At 32.2% G+C, this 21,372-nt stretch overlaps 2 protein-coding genes across 2 annotated transcripts; both read left to right on the top strand.

Annotated features, from left to right (window-relative positions):
- The first annotated feature begins 461 nt into the window (after nucleotides 1–461).
- Nucleotides 462–4,068, top strand: LOC114168629 (3-deoxy-manno-octulosonate cytidylyltransferase, mitochondrial). The gene is made up of 8 exons (XM_028053517.1): nucleotides 462–854; nucleotides 1,580–1,625; nucleotides 2,463–2,549; nucleotides 2,634–2,758; nucleotides 3,058–3,197; nucleotides 3,319–3,370; nucleotides 3,505–3,615; nucleotides 3,744–4,068. The coding sequence occupies exons 1-8, from the start codon at nucleotides 594–596 to the stop codon at nucleotides 3,834–3,836; spliced, it is 915 nt and encodes a 304-aa protein (XP_027909318.1). The 5' UTR covers nucleotides 462–593; the 3' UTR covers nucleotides 3,837–4,068.
- Nucleotides 4,069–16,032: 11,964 nt separating this feature from the next.
- LOC114170095 (E3 ubiquitin-protein ligase RMA3) lies at nucleotides 16,033–18,202 on the top strand. Its single transcript, XM_028055580.1, has 2 exons — nucleotides 16,033–16,208; nucleotides 17,095–18,202. Exon 2 carries the CDS (start codon nucleotides 17,119–17,121, stop codon nucleotides 17,869–17,871), a length of 753 nt encoding a protein of 250 aa, XP_027911381.1. The 5' UTR covers nucleotides 16,033–16,208; nucleotides 17,095–17,118; the 3' UTR covers nucleotides 17,872–18,202.
- Nucleotides 18,203–21,372: the final 3,170 nt, after the last annotated feature.

Below are 21,372 nucleotides of genomic sequence, written 5' to 3'. Positions count from 1 at the left end.
AAAATGGGGACCAAAGACATAATTAAACCTAAAGTTAATAAAAAAATATATTTAACCCCATAATATAACTAAGGTGTGAACTTTAATTTTAATTTAAAATGAAAATATTGTGACTGAATATAGTTTCAGGAGAGATAATTATACGTAATTTTGATCAAAATTATAAATACGCTATTAATATTTTATATATTTATATAAAATATTAATAATAATGGTTTTATTTTAATATTAATAACAATGTTTACTAATAAAATTTAACATAGCTTAAAGCAGGTTAATATATTTTTAGTAATTCAACAAACTAAAATTGTTCAAATTTGGATAATTGAAAATAGATCGGGTTATTAAATTTCAATATAGGGAATGAAATTTAAAAAAATATAGTTAATTATTCATTAGTAAAATTGCAAAAGTGAAAGAGAATATAAAAAAATGCAAAAGTCAAAGAGAATATATAAAACTTCAAATCAGAGAACAGGGACGGGAACATGATTTTTCAAAGTATGACAGATAGATACATCGTTAGATCTGAAGTTCATTCCCAAGATTGAGCAAACTCACTCACTTTTCAAATTCTTCTCTTTGTTTGGGTCATGGCAAATTTTCCCTCACCGTGTTCATCGTCTTCTTCTTCTTCTACGGCGTCGTTTGGATCCTCGACCAGCGCAAAGACGTGGATTGTCCATGGAATTGTGGCGGGAGTGGCGATTGCAGCTGCGGTGGGTGCACGCGCTTACATGACCCGATTTGACAAGTTTCGGAGCCGGGCCCTGGGTATTATACCCGCCCGATATGCCTCTTCTCGGTTTCCGGGAAAGCCTCTGGTAGAAATCCTGGGCAAGCCCATGATCCAGGTTTCACCCTCTGCACTCTCTTCTTGATTTTTGTTTTTCAACATTGTTTGTGATGAATTTTAATTAAAAAATATTATAAATTGACAATGCATATAACTTGTACAATCTGAAAATGTTTAAGGGTCAATTTTGTTTGATATTAACAATTTCCTAAACTTAACATAGTATAGACTCTGGATCATCAAAGAAAGGGCGTGATTCGATAATATCAGTCTCGCATAGATTAAGATAAATTACTTGACTAGCTTCTTAAGTCTTAAGTTTCTAATCTTGTTAGTTGGACTCTCCTCTTGTCAAGGATGAGTAAAAAGCGGTAAAAGAGAAAATGGTTACTACTGGGTCAATGTGGATAGTGAAAGCCACTAGGAACATCGGCTCTTAAAGAGGTGAAAATATTAGGAGTGCCACATTGAGTAATATAAGCTACTTACATGATGTTGTACTTAAGCTTTGATGTTCTTTCACTTAATCGACTAGATTTTTTGGGTTTAATTCTCCACTTGTCCTTTATGTCCTAACATACTTGGTGATAGCTTTTATAGGAGAATTGAAGGTGAAGTTTACCTAGAGTAAAAAATACTGAGAAACTTGTGGAGAAACGGGGTTATAGTTTATTAGAAAATTTCAGTTGACTTCTTGGCATTATAGTAACTCTTTCCAGTATATATTTCTCTTCATTTCGTAGGTCAGATTATGATGTATTTTACCTATTTTCGTTTTTACAGAGAACATGGGAAAGGGCAAAGCTGGCGGCTACATTGGATCATGTCGGTAGGTCTATCCCCATGATCTTCATCTAATCTGGCATTAGTAGTATAGCTTAATAAACAAATTCGAGTCCAGTTAATCTTTAAAATTTGAAGCTTAAGTGATGGGCAGGGTATTATGGGGTGTTTCAGGCTCACATCAAGTAGTATAAGTGATGAAGTAATTAAGTTTTTTGTTCTCGTCTTCTGATCAGTGGAGGATTCTCACCTATGAAGCTCATACACGTCTGATAAATGATGTGTCCCGAGTGGTGTCTAACACGTGTCTACATGTATTGTACACGGACACTCGTACGATACTTCATACGACATACTATGTTTCATTTGAAAGACATTTTTTTGTCATTAACATGATTTTGTGTCCGTGTCTATCCGTGTTGTAGGCAACATAGGTTCTAACCAATGAAGAAGCTTAGTGAAGTTTAAATTATGTTTTCATGTTTTTCCAATATGTGTTGCTTTTGATAGGACGTGTCTCAGACACAACATCTTATGTTCAAACACATCCTAGGAATAGACATGTAAATGATATATTTCTTTCAGTTTTTACCGGATTTGTTCATGCGTGTAAAACCTCTTGTTGGTCTTTTGAAGGTAACAAATCTTAAATATTTCCAGGATCTACCAGTATTGCGTCTCCTTTATGAATTTCTTGGAAAACTGACCAAAGAATATCATGATTTAGTCTGGATTGTAATATAGGTAGATTTTTGTGCACTACCTGTGCAATTTGTCTGGTGCTTCATGTTCAAGAAAGTGTAGTAGACAGTTTTACCATTTGGTAGATGCATACATGAATGTGCACATCTTGCTACTTCTTGATAATTTTCTCTGGTTCTAGTTGTGGCAACTGATGATGAAAAGATTGCTGACTGCTGTCGACAATTTGGAGCTGATGTTATCATGACATCAGAATCTTGCAAAAATGGTAAGCTAATCAGTTTCTTTAGTATTGGAGCCACTCAAGTATTTTTACTTCACAATGTTTCATACTCTTTATTTTGCTTGATAGGTACTGAGCGCTGCAATGAAGCCCTACAGAAACTGGGGAAAAATTATGATATTGTTGTCAACATTCAGGGTGATGAACCACTTATTGAACCTGAGATAATAGACGGTGTTGTGAAAGCTTTGCAGGTAAGGGTTTTTTACTTCATAAATTTGTTATTTTCATACCGTGGGAAATGTAAATAATGTTACATTGCCAAAAAAAAAAAATGAAAGCCTGCTTTAGCTTTGATCCTTTTTGTGCTTTTTATTCTGAACATAATGGCAAATCAATAGGTCCAAAATATATTTTATCGTCATATTATCTTGAAAATCTTCCCATGTAAGTACTGTAACTCTGGCTAAAAGGAAATATTTCTATATATCTGATTGTTTATAATTTTATATTATTCCCTTGCACTATTTATCCTGAACCCTGACCTTTAAAGGCAGCTCCAGATGCAGTGTTCAGCACTGCAGTCACATCTTTAAAGCCTGAAGATGCTCATGATCCAAATAGAGTGAAATGTGTGATAGATAATCGTGGTTATGCCATCTATTTTTCACGAGGATTAATCCCATTCAACAAGTAAGTTACTAACAATTTAAGTTCAGATTTCCCATCTTAATTGTTACTTCTTTCACAAAACATGTGAAATTGTTATACGAGTTTTTGTATAACTGGATAAATGCCTGCACATATACTGCAGGTCAGGGAAGGTTAATCAACAGTTCCCGTATTTGCTTCATCTTGGGATTCAGGTACTACTATCGTTAAACTTTTTCTCATTTTCTGTAATAAGAATCATTGCTTGTTGTCCATTTGTCTTTAGATTGTTGTTATCGTTATTGGCTTCATTGTGAATTAACGTTTTTTCTGTCGATGAATCTACTAGAGCTATGATGTGAAGTTTCTAAAGATATACCCTGATCTTCCACCTACTCCTTTGCAACTAGAGGAGGATTTGGAGCAGCTTAAAGTCCTTGAGAATGGCTACAAGATGAAGGTACCTAAGCTATTTATATAGGATATCTTATCAATCTAGCAAATGCTTCTGAAATATTTGTATACTCATCAAGATTATATCATTGTTGTTCACTTCATTGAAATGTTTGTTTTCATTTTCTGCTATAGGTGATAAAGGTTAATCATGAGGCCCATGGTGTTGACACTCCGGAAGATGTTGGAAAGATAGAATCTCTAATGCGTGAGAGGAACTTCTCTTGAACTCAGATACGACATAAAACTATATGCAAATTAATCATTATGACATCATAGGTAGAAAAGGGCTTTATTTTTTCTTTTTCTTATAGTATAAATCTTCTTGTTGCATTCAACATAGTATATATACGTGTTATTATTTATGTTGTATGTTATTCTTTATCTTCAGATAATAGACTTCTGAGATACACAGAATACATATTTATTACAATGTTAGAGTGAACAGATAACCTTGAAATTGAAAGCAATCAAAAGAAATTTTTATGATAATATAATATAATACTAGTTCAAAGATATAATAAATCAAATATGTTCTAATTATTTTTAAGTTTATTTTTTTAAATATTTTTCGTCTTCAAATTATTATAAAATATTATGTTTCGTTGCTAAATTATAAAGAAATCTATTCTTGTATTTTATGAAAGTAACGTAAAACATTCTTTCTAACGTCCTACGTCATAAGCAATGAATTATAATATAGTTTTGACATGTTATTTTGTTAAAATTGATGTTTTATATAACTTTTATCAAATACAGGATAAGATGCTTTATAATTTAGTTAAAAACATAATATATTTTTTTATAATAATTTGGAGATAAAAACTCATACTTAACCATTTTATTTATAAATAATATTTGAAATCACATTGAATTGTTGTGCTTTTCCGTATCTATGAACTAACACAAAGTAATTTGTATAACATAATAATATAACTATTCGTGTGAGAAATAATGAAAGAAATTTTAACTGAAATTGTTGTTATGGAGTTTATGTAAAGAATAGTACTTTAATATTATATTATATTTCTATTTGAGTGTTATGAATTTTTAGAAATAAGAAATGTATAATAAGTTAAACATTTAATTAATTCGTTAAAGTAAGAGTTTAATTTTATATATGAGTAAAATTTATACTGGGAACGCTCAAAATTCAATGAACTACTACGAGAAATTCGTTTTATAGATTTTCAAGCATGGAATTCTAAGGTTAAACAATTCGATCTAATGGTAAAGAAAGTTTTAATATATATATATATATATATATATATATATATATATATATATATATATATATATATATATATATATTGGATTGTAAAACCAAGAAAGGCCACGTGGAAAGTTTTAATTTAATAAAATAATTCTAATAAATGGAACGTCTGCATGTTTATAATACAAAATAAAGGACCGACATAAAATATATGAAAATTAACCTTTTACCATTATCTCAAATTATACTTGAATGAAACCCAAAGGCACAACACAATGTCGTGAATAGAATTTAAATAGAATTTAACACAGACAAGATTAAACTGGAAATTTGCTCACAGTAAGAAACTACAAAATAACAGTACACAAGAAGAAAGGCTAAACAATGAGCAATGAAGGATCCAGGAAGCCTAACTACAACGCAACCTCCCCACCAACATCACGATCACCAAGAGTCTCCACATATGCTCATACTAAAGATTTGGTGATCATCGCAAAAAGAAAAAAGTCAAAGAAAAGAATAGACACAGAGAAAGTGTAAGTTAGAGTAAAACAATTTTCAACATGTTATTAAGCAAGTAAATGTTAAATCAGGTCATAATTAGGAATGACAAGAGGGCGGGACGGGGATAGGTTTTGCAATCCTATACCCATCCCATAAAAAAAATTCATCCTCATCCCCATATCCAAACTCAATGGGTATCAAACTTTTTTCCTATCCCCACCGGGTAACGGGTATAATCTAGTACCCATACCCATACCCGTTTTCTTACTACTTCAATATTAATTTTAATTAATTTTTTATAAATTAATAAAAAATTACGGTAAAAGAAACATAATATTATCAAATATTTAAGAGGATGATTGTTTCTTCAATATCAAATACTTTGAAATAAATTATAATTGTTTACATTTTAGATTAGAATACCAAATAAAATTTCATTAGAACCAAAATATTTATTAAATTTGCAAACATTAAAGAAACCTAGTTGATAAAATTTAAAAAATATTTTTAAAAAAATATAAAAGAAAAATAAATATTTAAATTAAAATATATTTTAAATGTTTGTTTACTTCAATTTCTTAAATTCTAATCAATGTCTTTTTTATACACTAACAAAAGTTATAATACATCACTTGATCAAAATGACGCAAAGAACAAATAATAAGTATAATAATAAAACTGACATAGATTTTGGATCTTTTGAACTCCAATATATGTTGGATGGTGATAAAAAATATTCATAACAATTACATTAAATTTTTATATTGTAGTAAATAAAAGTTATTTATACAATTATAGTGAAAATATTACAGTATGATTGATAATGAGTTAGAAAATAAAAAAAATAATTAGATAAAATATATAAAAATAGTATTCTACATGAAGAAAATAAAAGTATTAAGAAATTAACAAATGTGTGTCTTAGAAACAATTTGAGAGACTACTGAAAGAAATCGCACAAAGGAAATTAAATATATACTCAATGTTCGAGAAATACCTTAGAGATCTAAATTTGTTTTTCAAATATCAACATATATACTCAATGTTCGAGAAATAACAAAAATTTTTTTAGCAAAACAAAAAAGTTGTTTAAATGAAACAAAAATGATTAATAATAAGTAAAGATTTTTTTATATTACCTTGTAAATGAAAGATTTATGCTATTAAACACTTAAATTGAGAGTATTAAAAATTCTCATGTGAAAGGAAAATATACAATAAATAAAAATATTAAAAAATAATAGAAATATTCAAATGTGAGACATAAAAATTTTTAATTACATACATGATTTTAACATAACTACATAAAGATTTATGATAAGATGAAAAATATATTGGATACAAATGAGTTTCATACAAACCAAATAATTAGAAGAAATAAAAAAATAGAAAGTATATATATATATATATATATATATATATATATATATATATATATATATATTTATATATAGGGTTACTTAATTAATTGTCAAGATTTTAATAATTTAAACGAGAATGGAGATATGGCGGGGACGAGTATTATGGCAGGGATATGTACATCCCTATACCCATCCCCATACCCAATCGAAAAAGTCAGAAATTCCCCATACCCATACCCATACCCAGACAATGCGGGGATTCCCCGTTTAAACGGGAACGAGTTCGGACAATACCCACGAGGGCGGGTTTATTTGCCATCTCTAGTCATAATCATATAAAATAGTAGGCACCCAATTCATGTGATAGCAAACAAATGCAAGACCTTCTGACTCAATTATCCGGATTATACTCTTGATATAGAATTCTAAAGAAAGTATGCACCTGTGCTGGTTTCTAAACTCTACAGAGTCTAAATGCAAGGGGTTATCACCCAACCACACCCCAGGGTTAATCCCCTGATTGTCTAAGGCCATTATCCTGCCAAAGACTGGGACCTCCTGCCACTTTCACCACATAAATCTTTCTACTTTATATGAGTATGAATGATTATTAGAGTTCAAGATACCTTCCTTTCTCTAGACATCTCCTATATCAAGGTATACACTAACCACACCATCACCACGAGTTTCCCATAAAACTCTTTTACCAACAACATTCCACATGCCATCCCAGACATTATAATCTCATGTTAATGTCCAACCAACCAACCCATTCGTATTTCATTTCATACCAAGCAAGTCAATATCATATGAAACATACATAATCACAGATTCATGCTTTAAGAGTAATTGAATCAATCCACAAGTTAAAGTAAAGAATTAAAATTTTGCAGATATTCTCGCTTAAGCTAGACTGATCTCGCTTAAGCGAAGCTAGACTGATCTCGCTTAAGTTAGAAATTCCCGCTTAAGCTAGATTGGTCTTGCTTAAGCTAAAATTCTAACAGAGAGTAGATTGAAATTATGTTATTCTCGCTTAAGCGAGACTACTCTTGCTTAAGCTAGAAATTCTCGCTTAAGCTAAACTGATCTGGCTTAAGCTAAAATTTCTCACTTATGCTAAACTGACAGATTTTCACTAATTTCAACATGCAAAACTCAAAATCCCAAACAACAAAAACTAAAGAAAACACAACCACATTGCATAAAACATTGGCATCATACTTCATGCTTTTAAAAAGGGTAAACAAATCAATCATGGGAGCATACTGTTAGTTTTGAAATGGTTGAAAAGCCAAGAAGGGAGGGGGGTTGAATTGGCTAGTTAAAAATTTAGGCTATCTTTGCAAGCTAAAAACCACCTTTAATTGAATCAAATAGATCACCAAGTTAGGATGCAAATAGTATTGAACTGTACACTTTCAATCGATCAAAAATAAAGTTAATCGATTGATTTTACTAAACAGATTCTGTTCTAGTATAATCAACCGATTGAAACAGGAAAATAGTCGATTGAAATACCGAAAAAATACAAAAATGCGAATTTGAATTTTAAACCAAGAACAATGCTTAAGAATGATCAAGATAGGTTCCAAATGATTATGTAAACATGCTCGATGCTGCAAATGCTATGAAAACATGCAAGAACATGAAAAAGATTATTAGAGCACAAGTTCTTTAAACTTTAAAATGAAAATGCAAGAGAGAAAGGTTAGAGAAGAGAGGACACCACGAAATTTTATACTAGTTCACTCAAACCTGAGCTACATCCAGTTTGCCAAGGCAACCTAAGCTTGACTTTGCACTATTTCAAAAGATTTACAAAGTATCCACCCTTACACTTCCAAAATATGCAAAAACACTACAAAAGATTCTTGAATCACACAAGAATCACACCAGCACAGCAAGAACCCTCTTGCAGACCTGGAAAACCACAAGGCACACACACAAAGCTTGAGAAAGATCAAACCTCAGTGGTAGCACAACCCATCCTACCACAAACCACTTTCTCCAAACTTCAAACCAAGCCAAAAGCTCCAAGAATTGATCCAAGATCAATCTTCAACTGCTGCAACACGTATGATCACGAAGGAGAGAGTTTCCATAAGTTTCCAGAACAAAATCGTGCTCTAAAATGATCAACTTACCTATCTTTCGAAAATCACAGCTTTTATAGTCAAACTGTTACGAAATTCAACAAGTTGATTTTCAAATCAATCGGTTGACTTCACTTGACTTAAGTGAAATCAGTCGATTAAAAACTAAATCAACTGATTGAATTTGTTGCAATTTAAGACTACTGCAGCCAACCTTTTAACCTGTTAAAAAATCATTCAACAGACTAAAAGAGACATTTTAACTTGTTGAAACACCATTCAACAGATTAAAAGACACACCTAAGACCAAAAACATCTAATTAATGCTATAAGGTCTACAACATGAATTACAAACTTAAAATACACTTTTTAAATTATGTAACTATATGGAAAGCACACGTTCTAGCCTTGATCAACACGGTTATCATCAAATCTCCTTTCCTTCATCAATGTAGGCTTCATTCCAATGGTAATGGCTTCAAGATAGTTCAAAAGAGCTTCATTCAATCTTCATCAAATCTTTAAGAAGCAAACCACCTTGGCTTCTCATGTCAACAATCTCCCCCTGATTTGATGAAGCCAACCTCTATTTCCTTTCATCTATCTTCTTCTATCTTTCATTGCAAATGCTTCCATTTGTTGGATACTATTAAATTGATGATGTGACACCTTAGCTTGAAGCTTGTGAACCTGAAAGACATTTATAGTAGCAATACACACAAGCTAGCAAGTATACAAATGTGATCATGCTCCCCCTATCAATAATATGGGTTGAAATTCAGATTTGATTATTGATTCCAATTTTAATGCTTAGTTCAATGTGATTATTAAAAGTTGTTTCCAATTTTCCAATTTTTCTCCCCCTTTGGATTCATCAAATAGAACAAATTCATAAAGATAACAAGCATTGCATAACATTTCATTAATACTGGAAGGGAATATAGCCAATAGAAACTGAAAACAGAAAACAAATGCATATCATGGATGTCATGAATTTGGCCATCCAATGCATTGAATCTCTCATTGCAAAAGTTGTGATGTGCATGTGGAGACACATTGAGCTCATGCAGTTGGTTCAGTACCATCCTCTCAAAATGTGAGTACACAAAGCCTCTATCCTCTAGAGGGTTATAGGGAATCAAGTCCATAGGTCCAGCAGTTTGTTCTTCCTCTTGATTTGCACCACTTGAACCAACTTCATGGTCATATGCACCACCAACAACAGCTCCAGCAGTTGTCCATCCATTTCCCACCTTGAGAAAGCCCATTTTGTGCAGATTTTGGTTGGAGGTATGGTTCAACAGTCCAGTTGAGTCTTCTAGCTCATCCTCTACATCAATTCCAAAGTATTCAATGAATTTAGACACCAAAACCACATATGGCAGCCTAAAATCCGTAAGCCTCTTAGCCTTGAGCATGTGATCACAAAACACATAGATCCAATCCACTTGGATGTTGTTTTGAATGTAGTACATGAGTATCAAATCTCCTTCATTCAATGTTGAATGGTTGCTACCACGTGGAACTATAATTTTTGTGACTATCATAGCAAGAAGCCTTTGATCCACCTTGAGACCACCAACATGGAAGTGTTTGATTTCAGCAGCAAGATTCCTCAAGCATTAGCCATAGTATTGCATCTTGTTGAATTTTGGAACAAACCCAGTTTCACCTTTTCTCACTTGCACACCTCTTGATTTGAGTCCAACCACATCTTTCCAAGCTCTCTTGTTGATCTCCATTGGAACACCCTTGATGCTAGACAACATGACATCATTTTTGAACTCCAAGTTGGTGAAAAACACTTTCACCAAGTCTGGATAGATTTTCCCTGAAAGTTCAAGGAAGGACTTCAACTTTTGATGCTTGAGTTGTTGGAATAGGCTCTCAAAATTTTCAGCCCTTAGCCACGAGAACCTCAGCACCTTAGGAATGTTGATCTGCTTCCTATTCATCTCTATGAGAAACACTTGAATGTTGTCCTCATGATCCTCAAACCATGCTTCAATTCTTCCATGATTTTCGTGATTTAGAGACCTTGGGGTAGGAGGAGTGAAGTGCTCATCATCAGATTAGATAGCTCTTTGGGATGAGTTTTGGTATGGCTGTTTCTAAGAGATGTATGATGCAAATGCAGCAATACAAGTGCAATATTTATAATTGAACCAGTCGATTTTCAGAAACAATTGATTAAATGGTGCAGATTTTTCTAATTAATTCGTTTTAGGTTACCCAAATCAGTTTAATGTAGTCCAAAGCAGTATCTCATGCATTCATGATGTTTTAAATGTGTTTTTATGAGTGAATCAATCAGTTCAGATCATGTGAGCTACATACACATTGGAATTGTACACTAGAATGCTTTTTAGTCAAATAAATCAGTAAAAGTAACACATGACTGATGAAATGGGCAGTTAAGAGCAGATAATACCTGACAAAAAGATGCTTTCTTTGACTGAGTCAGCTTAACAATTCAATTCGTTAGTAAATGCACAGTTTAAGTTAAATCAACACATTGAAAAATAGAATCAGTCGATTAAAACAACATTAGAGCATCAGAGATTAAAAACAAAATCTGGTTAAGTGAAATCAACTGACTGATTTTGAAAATCAACCGATTGAAAATCGTAAAATTGAACTTTATTTTTCCAGATTCAATTTTAATGAAATCAACATACTAAATTGTGCAAACAACAGATTGAAAATCATACGAGATCAACATTTCATCATTCGGTGGCAGTTTAAGTGAAATAAACATGTTGAAATACAAAAACAACAGGTTGACAGATCATGTTTTTGCAGACAAAGGCAAATTTAAGTGAAATCAACACGTTGAAATGCAAAATCAACATGTTGAATATGACAATTTTCAATTTTTGTATAGAACAACAGATTTTTATGAAACTCGTGCATGAGTACATAAGATTTACATGCTGCAAACACATCAGACCACATTCTCTATGTCTAATATGCCTAGTTCAGTTCTTAGCTTGTTAAACCTATATCTAGCCAATGGTTTTATAAACAAATCCGCCAATTGATTTTCAGTTTTAACAAATTTGATTTCACAATCTCCCTTTTGAACATGATCACAAATGAAATGATGCCTAATCTCTATATGCTTTGCTTTAGAATGTTGTATTGGATTCTTAGTTAAGTTTATAACACTAGTATTATCAGATTGCAAAGGTACCTTGCTTAGCCTTACACCATAGTCCAAAAGTTGATGCTTCAACCATATGATTTGTGCACAGCCATGTCCAGCAGCAATATATTCAGCTTCAGCTGTGGAAAGTGCCACACATGCTTGCTTTTTGCTATTCCATGAGATTAGACTTGATCCAAGCAAATGGCAAGTACCACTTATGCTTTTCCTATCCAATTTGCACCCTGCATAGTCCGAATCTGAAAAGCCACTAAGAATTATGTTAGACTCACATGGATACCATAAACCAACATTGGTTGTTCCTTTGAGGTACTTTAGAATCCTTTTTACAGCCTTAAAGTGTGATTCCTTTGGATTTGCTTGAAACCTAGCACATAAGTATACTCCAAACTGAATATCTGGCCTACTTGCTGTAAGATAGAGCAAAGACCCAATCGACCCTTTATATTTGGTTGAGTCCACTGATTGGCCATCCTCATCTGCATCCATAAGACAATTTGTTGCAATTGGAGTGGCAACTTCCTTGTAATCCTCCATTTTGAACTTTTTCAACAACTTAAACAATATTTTGATTGATTTAAAAATGTTCCATGCTTGAGTTGCTTGACTTGCAGCCCTAGAAAGTAGGTAAGCTCACCCATCATGGACATCTCAAATTCTCCTTGCATAGCTGCAACAAACTTTTCACACAATGTGTTGTTATTTGAACCAAAGATGATATCATCAACATACACTTGAACAAGTATAACATCATTTTCATGTTTTCTAATGAAGAGTGTTTTATCCACTGCACCTCTAGCATAACCTTTTGATAAGAGAAAATTGCTTAGCCTTTCATACCATTGTCTTGGTGCTTGTTTCAAACCATATAAGACCTTTTTCAATTTGAAAACATGGTTAAGATAAAGATGATCCTCAAATCCAGGAGGTTGTGATACATACACTTCTTCATTTAGGAAACCATTCAAGAATGCACTTTTCACATCCATTTGATGCAATTTAAAGTTACATATGCAAGCATATGCTAAGAGTAATCTCACAGCTTCTAGCCTAGCTACAGGTGCATAAGTTTCATCAAAATCAATGTCTTCTTCTTGATTATAACCTTTAGCAACTAGTTTAGCTTTGTTTCTTACAATATTACCATCTTCATCCATTGTGTTTCTAAAAACCCATTTAGTTCCAATTATATTCATATCATCAGTTTTAGCACTAGAAACCACACATCATTTCTTGTGAATTGATTGAGTTCATCTTGCATAGCCACAATCCAATTACTATCATTCAAAGCATCATTTACATTCTTAGGTTCAATTTGAGATACAAAAGAAACATGTTCACAAAATACAATCCTACGTCTAGTAGATACTCCCTGTTTGATATCACCTATGATGTTGTCCTTTGACAAACCTCTAGGCTGGATCCAATCCTTGGGCAAGTTGTTGTCTGTAGCTTTTTCAGTCGACTATTTTTCCTTTTCAGCCGACTGATTTTCTACAGCAGTGAGCTTTTCTGCAACAGAAATCTGCTCCTACAGTAGATCTTCCTCATCTGCATTCTTTGACAATTGATCTTGCAACTTTGGGTTAGTTTCATCAAATACAACATGCATAAACTCTTCAATAGTCATCAATATCTTATTATAGACTCTATATGCATGACTTTGTGTAGCATAGCCTAGAAAAACACCTTCATCCGCTTTTGCATCAAATTTGCCAAGATTTTCTTTGCCATTATTTAAGATGAAGCACTTACATCCAAATACTTTTAGGTGACTTAAAATAGGCCTCCTCCCTTTGAAAAGCTCATAGGGGGTTTTCTTCAAAATTGGCCTAATCAACACTCTATTTAAAACATAGCAAGCAGTGTTGACTACATCAGCCCAAAAGTACTTAGGTAGTGAGTTTTCATTCAACATAGTTCTAGCTAGTTCCTCAAGTGACCTGTTTTTCCTTTCAACAACACCATTTTGTTGTGGAGTTCTTGGTGCAGAAAAATTATGGTTAATGCCATGCTTTTCACAAAAGTGTTCAAACTTTTCATTTTGGAATTCCCCACCATGATCACTTCGAATAGACACTATCTTGGAACTCTTTTCATTTTCAAGCATCTTGGCAAGTCTTTTGAAAGTATGAAAAGTGTCATTTTTGGCAGCTAAGAATAAAGTCCATATGTACCTAGAGAAATCATCAACAACGACTAATGCATAAAGATTGCCACGAAGGCTCATGGTTCGAAATGGACCAAATAGATCCATGTGAAGCATCTTTAAAGGTCTTTCAGTTGAAACAACATTTTTGGGTTTAAAAGAGACCTTAGTTTTGACATGCTTCACATACTCTATCCTTCTCAAACTTGAGTTTTGGTAGTCCTTCAACCAGTTGTTTTCTATTCAACCGATTGATATGATGCATGTGTATGTGACAAAGTCTTTTATGCCATAACCAAGTATCATCCTCTTTTGTAAGCAAACAGTGGATGCTAAATGATGCATGATGCAGGTCAAATAGATATATATTATTGACTATTTTGCCTATCAAAACAATACTACCATGTGCATCATATATCAAACAATTATTTGGTTCAAACATGACTTTAAAGCCTTTATCACATAGTTGACTTATACTTATCAAATTGTGTTTGAGTCCTTCTACTAGTAGCACATTCTTGATATTGAAAGAGGATCCATTGCCTATGACACCATTTCCAAGGATTTTTCCTTTGATGTTGTCTCCATAGGTTACAAACCCTTCCTCCTTCAACTCCAACTTTGCAAATTTGGTATTATCTCCTGTTATATGTCTCGAACAACCACTATCAAGATACCACAAATCTTTCTTATCACTTTTCATGACCTGCAAAACAGATTTGGATTATTTGATACCCTTTGATAGGTTGGGTCCATCATGGTTATGCCTTTCTAGATCCTTTTGGGATCCATTTCATAATCCCTTTAGGAATATCATATTTTCTAGCATGACAGTTTTTAATAACATGACCTTTTTGCATACAGTAGTTGTATGAAATGAATGGCATATCACTTAACATACTTTTTGAAAAGAAACTAGAGAACTTCTTGGTTTTCTTTTGAAAAGAAGGATTGTAACCAAGTCCAACTTTGCTAAACACACAGTTTTGAGAACCAAGAACAACCTCTAAGTTTGCTTCCCCTCTTGTGAACCTTGCACAGATCTTTAATCCACAATTATTGGTAAATAAATATTTATTCATTTATTTAATTTTTTCGGATCCTACATCCAATAATATGATGGGAAAATGGAGATTAAGGTTTTCATGAAGAAATGGGTGAACCTTAAGAAGATGGTTTTTACATGAATCGAGCATAACATAACGATATGAATGGATGGTGCTTCAATTCCATTCTTCCCCGCAACAATACAAGGTGACGGTGGTAATCATGGCCAAGTGAGAGAGAGTGGATCAGTGGCAGAAGGCTTGAAAGCAATATTATCACCTATTTTATGTAATATTATGCCTTAAAAAAATAAAAATTTTGGATGTCAAAAAGTGTTTTACCGAAACTCTATTGTGGATGTAAAAATGTTCTAGCAAAGGATAACATTCTTATCACCAAGAGCATTCAAGAATGTGATCTCGCCCTTTCCTATCTCAGAGGATACTTTTTATTCTTTACTTTCAATTATCTAAAATTCCTATAATCATTAGTATTTCAAACACCCCTTATTTATTATACTAAAATATATTTTAATATCTATCATTTATTGTGGACCTTCCAACTTCTATGTGTAACTGTTTTCATGATTATCAAGTCAACATTTTATCTATCATGTTCTTTGATATGGAGTTGACTAACTCAATCGAAATTGAACCTAACACCGCAACATATTCTATTTTTGCACATTTTATTGGTGTAATAGTTAAGAAGATAATTTATATTTTTCGTGATTAAAAAAAATAACTGAAGAAAATAACAGAAACAAACAACTGATAATAAATAAATAACAAAAGCAAACAAAATCGTTTTATTTTTATCAATTAATAGTTAGTAAAAAAATATTAAATAAGGTAGCACCACCACGTTCCCATCCATTCTTCCCCGCAACACAATTTTCTTCCACATTTAACTCTCCTCCATTGTTTCTGTCACATCCCAATTCTCTCTTACTCCCCACAACGATTTTCTTATATTTTCACTTTCTTTCCCTGCTAACCTTTTTTCTCCTCTTGTTTCTTTTATGCATTGCGTTCTTCATTGGCACTTTTTCTTGTGTTGTAAAGGTACATTTCTTTCTTACCCATTGTTTTTTTTTTCTGCCCTTGTTGTCATATGTGATAACGAGAATTTCAGTTTTTCTTGGGGATTTTTGGGCTCAAAATTGGATTTGATTTTTTAAGGATGGGTATTGGCTTTTTGTGTCTTGATGTTTGCATGCTTTGGATTTTCATTGGGGGTAGTGTTTTAAGGTTCTTTTCAATGTGCTCTGAAATTGAGGATTGAATCTGCATTATTCTTTTAGTTTAATGAGATGGGAAACTGGGAATTGGTAATGAATAATCGTAGAATAAACCTAATTTGTGTAGAGGTTATTCTTAAATAATTTTGTTTTTCATTTTCTTGGGGGAAAACAGTTTGTTGGGATTGTTCTATGAAAATTAAGGTTGTACAAAGCTTATATCTCTTGGTGGTTCATCACATATTTTTATAAATGGCATTTCTTTGATCAAGAGATTATTGTTCACTCCAAAATGAGTGACTGTCTCTTTCAAGTTGTTGGCAAAGGATCTATGAGCACATAAATTGGATTTGTGGTTTACCATGATGAAATGTTGTTATTTAATTTGTAATGTATGAAGATATATGGAACTTTAGCATAGTTTTCAATCATAAAATGATGATTTCATAACCAATATTATTTGACTTTGGGGGAACCTTTGGTTCTTCTATGTGAACAGATATGGTTTGTGATCCTTTGCTATTACTTCAAATTCATAACTCATAGGTTAAAATCAAATATTGGCATGCTCATTGGGGTAAATTATCAATAGGAACTTTTGGTTTTGGTTTTTTAGTTGTGATTTGGATCTCTGAGCTGATTTCTTATACTTCTAGATATGGTCTGTAAACATAATTACTGCTTCCTAATGCACTTCAATCATTTGATAGATTGTATATTCTGGAAGAAATACCATGGAATCTAAACACTTTGACTCCAATGGGGAAGTCTCTCTAAAGCAAAAATCAAAATCCATTTCAGCTGAGCCAACAGTCTCTACTTGTGAAAATGATTGCTTTGATTGCAATATTTGTATGGAAGCAGCATATGACCCTGTGGTTACACTCTGTGGTCATCTTTACTGTTGGCCATGCATATACAAGTGGCTGCATCTTCAAAACTCATCTGTTGAACAAGATAAGCAGCAGACATGCCCAGTTTGTAAATCTCAGATCTCTGACACCTCAGTAGTCCCTCTCTATGGCCGTGGAACATCAAATTCAGAATCAAAAGCCAAGAAACTCCAAATGAGTCTTGGAATACCTCACAGGCCACCTCCTTACAACTTGAATGATATGTTAACTTCTTCTGCTCCTGCACCAGCACATTCTGGCCACCAAATTCGTCCAAGTTATTTCCAGTCACAGCCAAGACCATTCCATTATCAGCAGTACTTCCCTCACCTCTATGAAAGCTATGGCACTAATGGATTGCCTTATCTTGGAGGTGCTGCCATGACTAGTTTCTTTAATCCTATGATTGGTATGTTTGGTGAGATGGTCTTGACAAGAATTTTTGGGGTGTCTGATGCAAACTTGTTTCCATACCCTCATAGTGGAAATGGCAGTCCCAGAATGAGAAGGCAAGAAATGCACATTGACAAGTCTCTGAACAGACTTTCCATCTTTCTCCTATGTTGTATCATTTTGTGTCTTCTATTGTTCTGAAGACATTTTACTGCACACACTGTATAGGCACTCATGTTCAGCTCTGAATATTTATGTTGTTAGGATCTACCTATAGGTTGTTCCATCATGTGGATAGTAGAATTTAGAAAATATATTGTGATTATGATATTGGTCTTGTTATTTTATGATGAGTATGGCATACATGTGGTGCTAAATGACCTACAAACCAGATGGAGCACAGTTAGGAAGAGGTATGGTGAAGAAGAATTCTTAGAGTTTCAAGAGGCTTCAAACGTGACCATGAAAATATGTTCTCTCCCTTCCCTCCTTTGTGTTGAATCAATTTGTATTGGAACTTGTTTATTCTTAACTACTAATGTGGTTTTGATTTTGATGCGTTAAATCAATGTATTGATGTAAACTCTGACATATTCATTTGCTATAAAACACGACTCAAGGTTTGTCAACTTAAATATATTTGAAAGTTTGCCACTGAATTTCTTGAAACAGGTTTAAAATTACAGTTTTGATAATTTTTTAATGAAAAATATGCAGGGACAAATGAATACTTCTAAAGAGGGGTTGAAGAATACAAGACCTTTTTCTTTTAAGAATATTACACTATCTAGGAAAGGTTTGACTAATGAATCTAATACTATATACAATTCTGAACTAACAAAAGAAAACTTCTTCTATTAAATAATATATCTGATCCAAATCAATTCAAAATTTTGATTCTACAAAAAGAATAAATGATAACGTGTCAATCAAAGAGAATTTTGAACGTTCAAAAAATAAATCAAAATCCAAAAATTATCTCACTGTTTTCTTCTCAACTTTCGTTCCTCTTTCCTGCCAATGTCTTTTTTTCTTCTCACTTCAGCTTCTTCTCTATCTTCATGTTTTCTCTATTTTTCTCATGCGCACACAACACCTCTTCATCTTCAAACTTCTCTCTTTCGATTATTTGTCTAACTTCTTCAGATTTGTAGTTATTTTTGTGGTATCTTTGTTTTCGTTATTCTTTTCAGATGAATGAAATGAGAAGATTTAAAGATATCGTTTTTTTACCCAGATCTGAAGATGTTGTATCTCTGTTTTCGTTTGTGTTTTCACCTTTCTCAAGCAAACAACTCATTCTTCTTATATTTTTTCAGATCTAACTTTTTTTTTTGCGTTGATGGTATTTTTCTTTTTTCTATAGGTCTAATATGGGTCACTAAGACATGGTTTTTTTACCCAGATTTCATTTTTATTTTCAGCTTTCTGAAGCAAACAACTCATATTCTTCTTATATTTACTTTGATCTAACTATTTTTTGCGTTGATGATATTTTTCTTTTGATTACAGGCTTCAAATGAAGAGTTCAAACACATGCAAGAGTCTTTCTCGCTGTACAACTTAAGTGGTATGTAATTTTTATGACCAGATTCCTTTTTTTTACCAATGTTTCTTTTTTTTCACCTTTTACAAGCAAACCGTTCATCTTTTTTTTTTTGCCTGATCTCTGTTTTGGTCATTTTGTACAGATCACTGAAATTAGTCTAACATTGGTCACTGCGAGATATCGTTTTTTTTACCTAGATTTCTTTTTTTTTTTCAACTTTTTCAAGGTAACAACTCATATTTTTCTTATGTTTACTTTGATCTAACTGTTTTTTGCGTTGATGGTATTTTTCTTTTGTTGACAGGCTTCAAATGAAGAGTTCAAACACATGCAAGAGTCTTTTTCGCTGTACAACTTAACTGGTATGTAATTTTTATGACCATCTTCCAATTTTTTACCAATTTTTCTTTCGTTTTTCACCTTTTACAAGCAAACCGTTCATCTTCTTTTTTTTTGTTGCTTCATCTCTGTTTTGGTCATTTTTTTTGCGTTGATGGTATCTTTCTTTTTGTCGGTTCAGAATTTTATTGTTATTTTTATTTTATCACCAGATTTCTTTATTTTTACCCGATTTTCGTTTTTATTTTGACCTTTTACAATCAAACAGTTCATCTTAGACTATTATTTTTACCCATATTTCGTTCTTTTTCGTGTCAGATCTTACATTTTTACCCAGTTTTCGTTTTCTTCCATCTTTCTAAAGCAAACAATTCATCTACTGATATTTTCACACCGATTTTTTTTCCAGCTTTCTCAACAAAACATTGAATGCTTTTTCTTATACTTTTACCCCAGTTTCATATTTTATCTTCTTTTTATTTTAATTTTATTTTATGTAATTGATCTTATCGTTCAACACGTCCATTCTTTTGGGTTATTAGATAAAATAAAGGTTAATGATTATTTTACGAATTATAATTTTATAATTCATTTTTGTTATTATGAAAATATTTGTTTAAACGATATTTTTTAATTCCTACTTATTAACCTGTCATTTATTCCAAAGCAATTGTAATAATTATGAAGCAGATTGTCCAGTAAGTACGGATTCTTGCAACAGTTATGACTTCTCCTATTCTCTTTATATATATTCCCTATGTTTACCAAATTCAAAGTCACAAATCTAATTTTTTTATTGTTACCCATTTTCTTCTCTTACAATTCTTCTTTATCACCAACCTATTCTCCTACAATGGAATCCATGCCTACACCAGAATCCATACTTTCTGCACAACTGGTTGGCGGATTCATTATTTTTTTTTAAAAGACTAGGTATCTTTTTTTATTCCTTCTCATTTATTTGTTATATTTATTTTTATTTCTTTATTCTAAACTTGCTAATCTTTTAAGGATTTTGGACACGTCGACCGAGTGTTCATAATACACTATTGGAAGGAGCTTGGTTCTAAATGGACCATTGTTGATTACCAAAGTAATGTTCACCTTGTTACCTACAACATGGATATTCACACTCCAATGATTACCCAAGGCTGGAATGAATTAAAAAATTTTGAATGAGCACAACTAAAAACGTTGTGTACAAAGAAATTTTTGAAACTCTTTGACAAAGAAGACATTATAGGTATGTAATTTATATATTTTTTTATTTGAACTAATTCGTTTGTATAAATATAGATCAACTTATTTATGTTTTGTTCTGCAATGCAGGAAAATCATTGCTTAAAATCCAAGGCTTACAAGGAACATGATGCTACAACAAAGGTTGAATTAAGAAGTAATAAACGTTGTGTACAAAAGAAATTTATGAAGCTGATTAACAAAAAAGACATTATAGGTATGTAATTTTTTATTTTTTATTCTTATTTTAACAAAGTAGTGTATTAGTCATCTTTTTATTGTTGGTTGTTGCAGATAAAAGAATAGACAACAAAACATAAAATGAAATAAAATATAAACTTCACATACCACTTTAATTACATTCTAAATTGATTTTTTCTATTTATAAACTTCACAATTTTTTAAAGACATCATATTTTCATCATATAAATTATTAAATATCCAAAAACCCTTTACTATTACCAAAAATATTACATCTAAAAATAATATTGATTCATCCTAAATACTTTAGTTACTGAAGAGCTCAACTAGTAAAAACTTAGTTACAAAATGATTAGACAAATCAGTTTTCCTAT

Source organism: Vigna unguiculata, chromosome 11, assembly GCF_004118075.2.
Source record: "Vigna unguiculata cultivar IT97K-499-35 chromosome 11, ASM411807v1, whole genome shotgun sequence".
Lineage (NCBI taxonomy): Eukaryota > Viridiplantae > Streptophyta > Magnoliopsida > Fabales > Fabaceae > Vigna > Vigna unguiculata.
This window is presented reverse-complemented; position numbering and strand designations above follow the sequence as displayed.

Coding starts and splice junctions, on each gene's coding strand:
- LOC114168629 (XM_028053517.1), top strand. CDS start 594: ATGGCAAATTTTCCCTCACCGTGTTCATCGTCTTCTTCTTCTTCTACG. Junction 3,198..3,318: donor GGATTAATCCCATTCAACAA/GTAAGTTACTAA, acceptor CATATACTGCAG/GTCAGGGAAGGTTAATCAAC. Junction 3,616..3,743: donor AGAATGGCTACAAGATGAAG/GTACCTAAGCTA, acceptor TTTCTGCTATAG/GTGATAAAGGTTAATCATGA.
- LOC114170095 (XM_028055580.1), top strand. CDS start 17,119: ATGGAATCTAAACACTTTGACTCCAATGGGGAAGTCTCTCTAAAGCAA.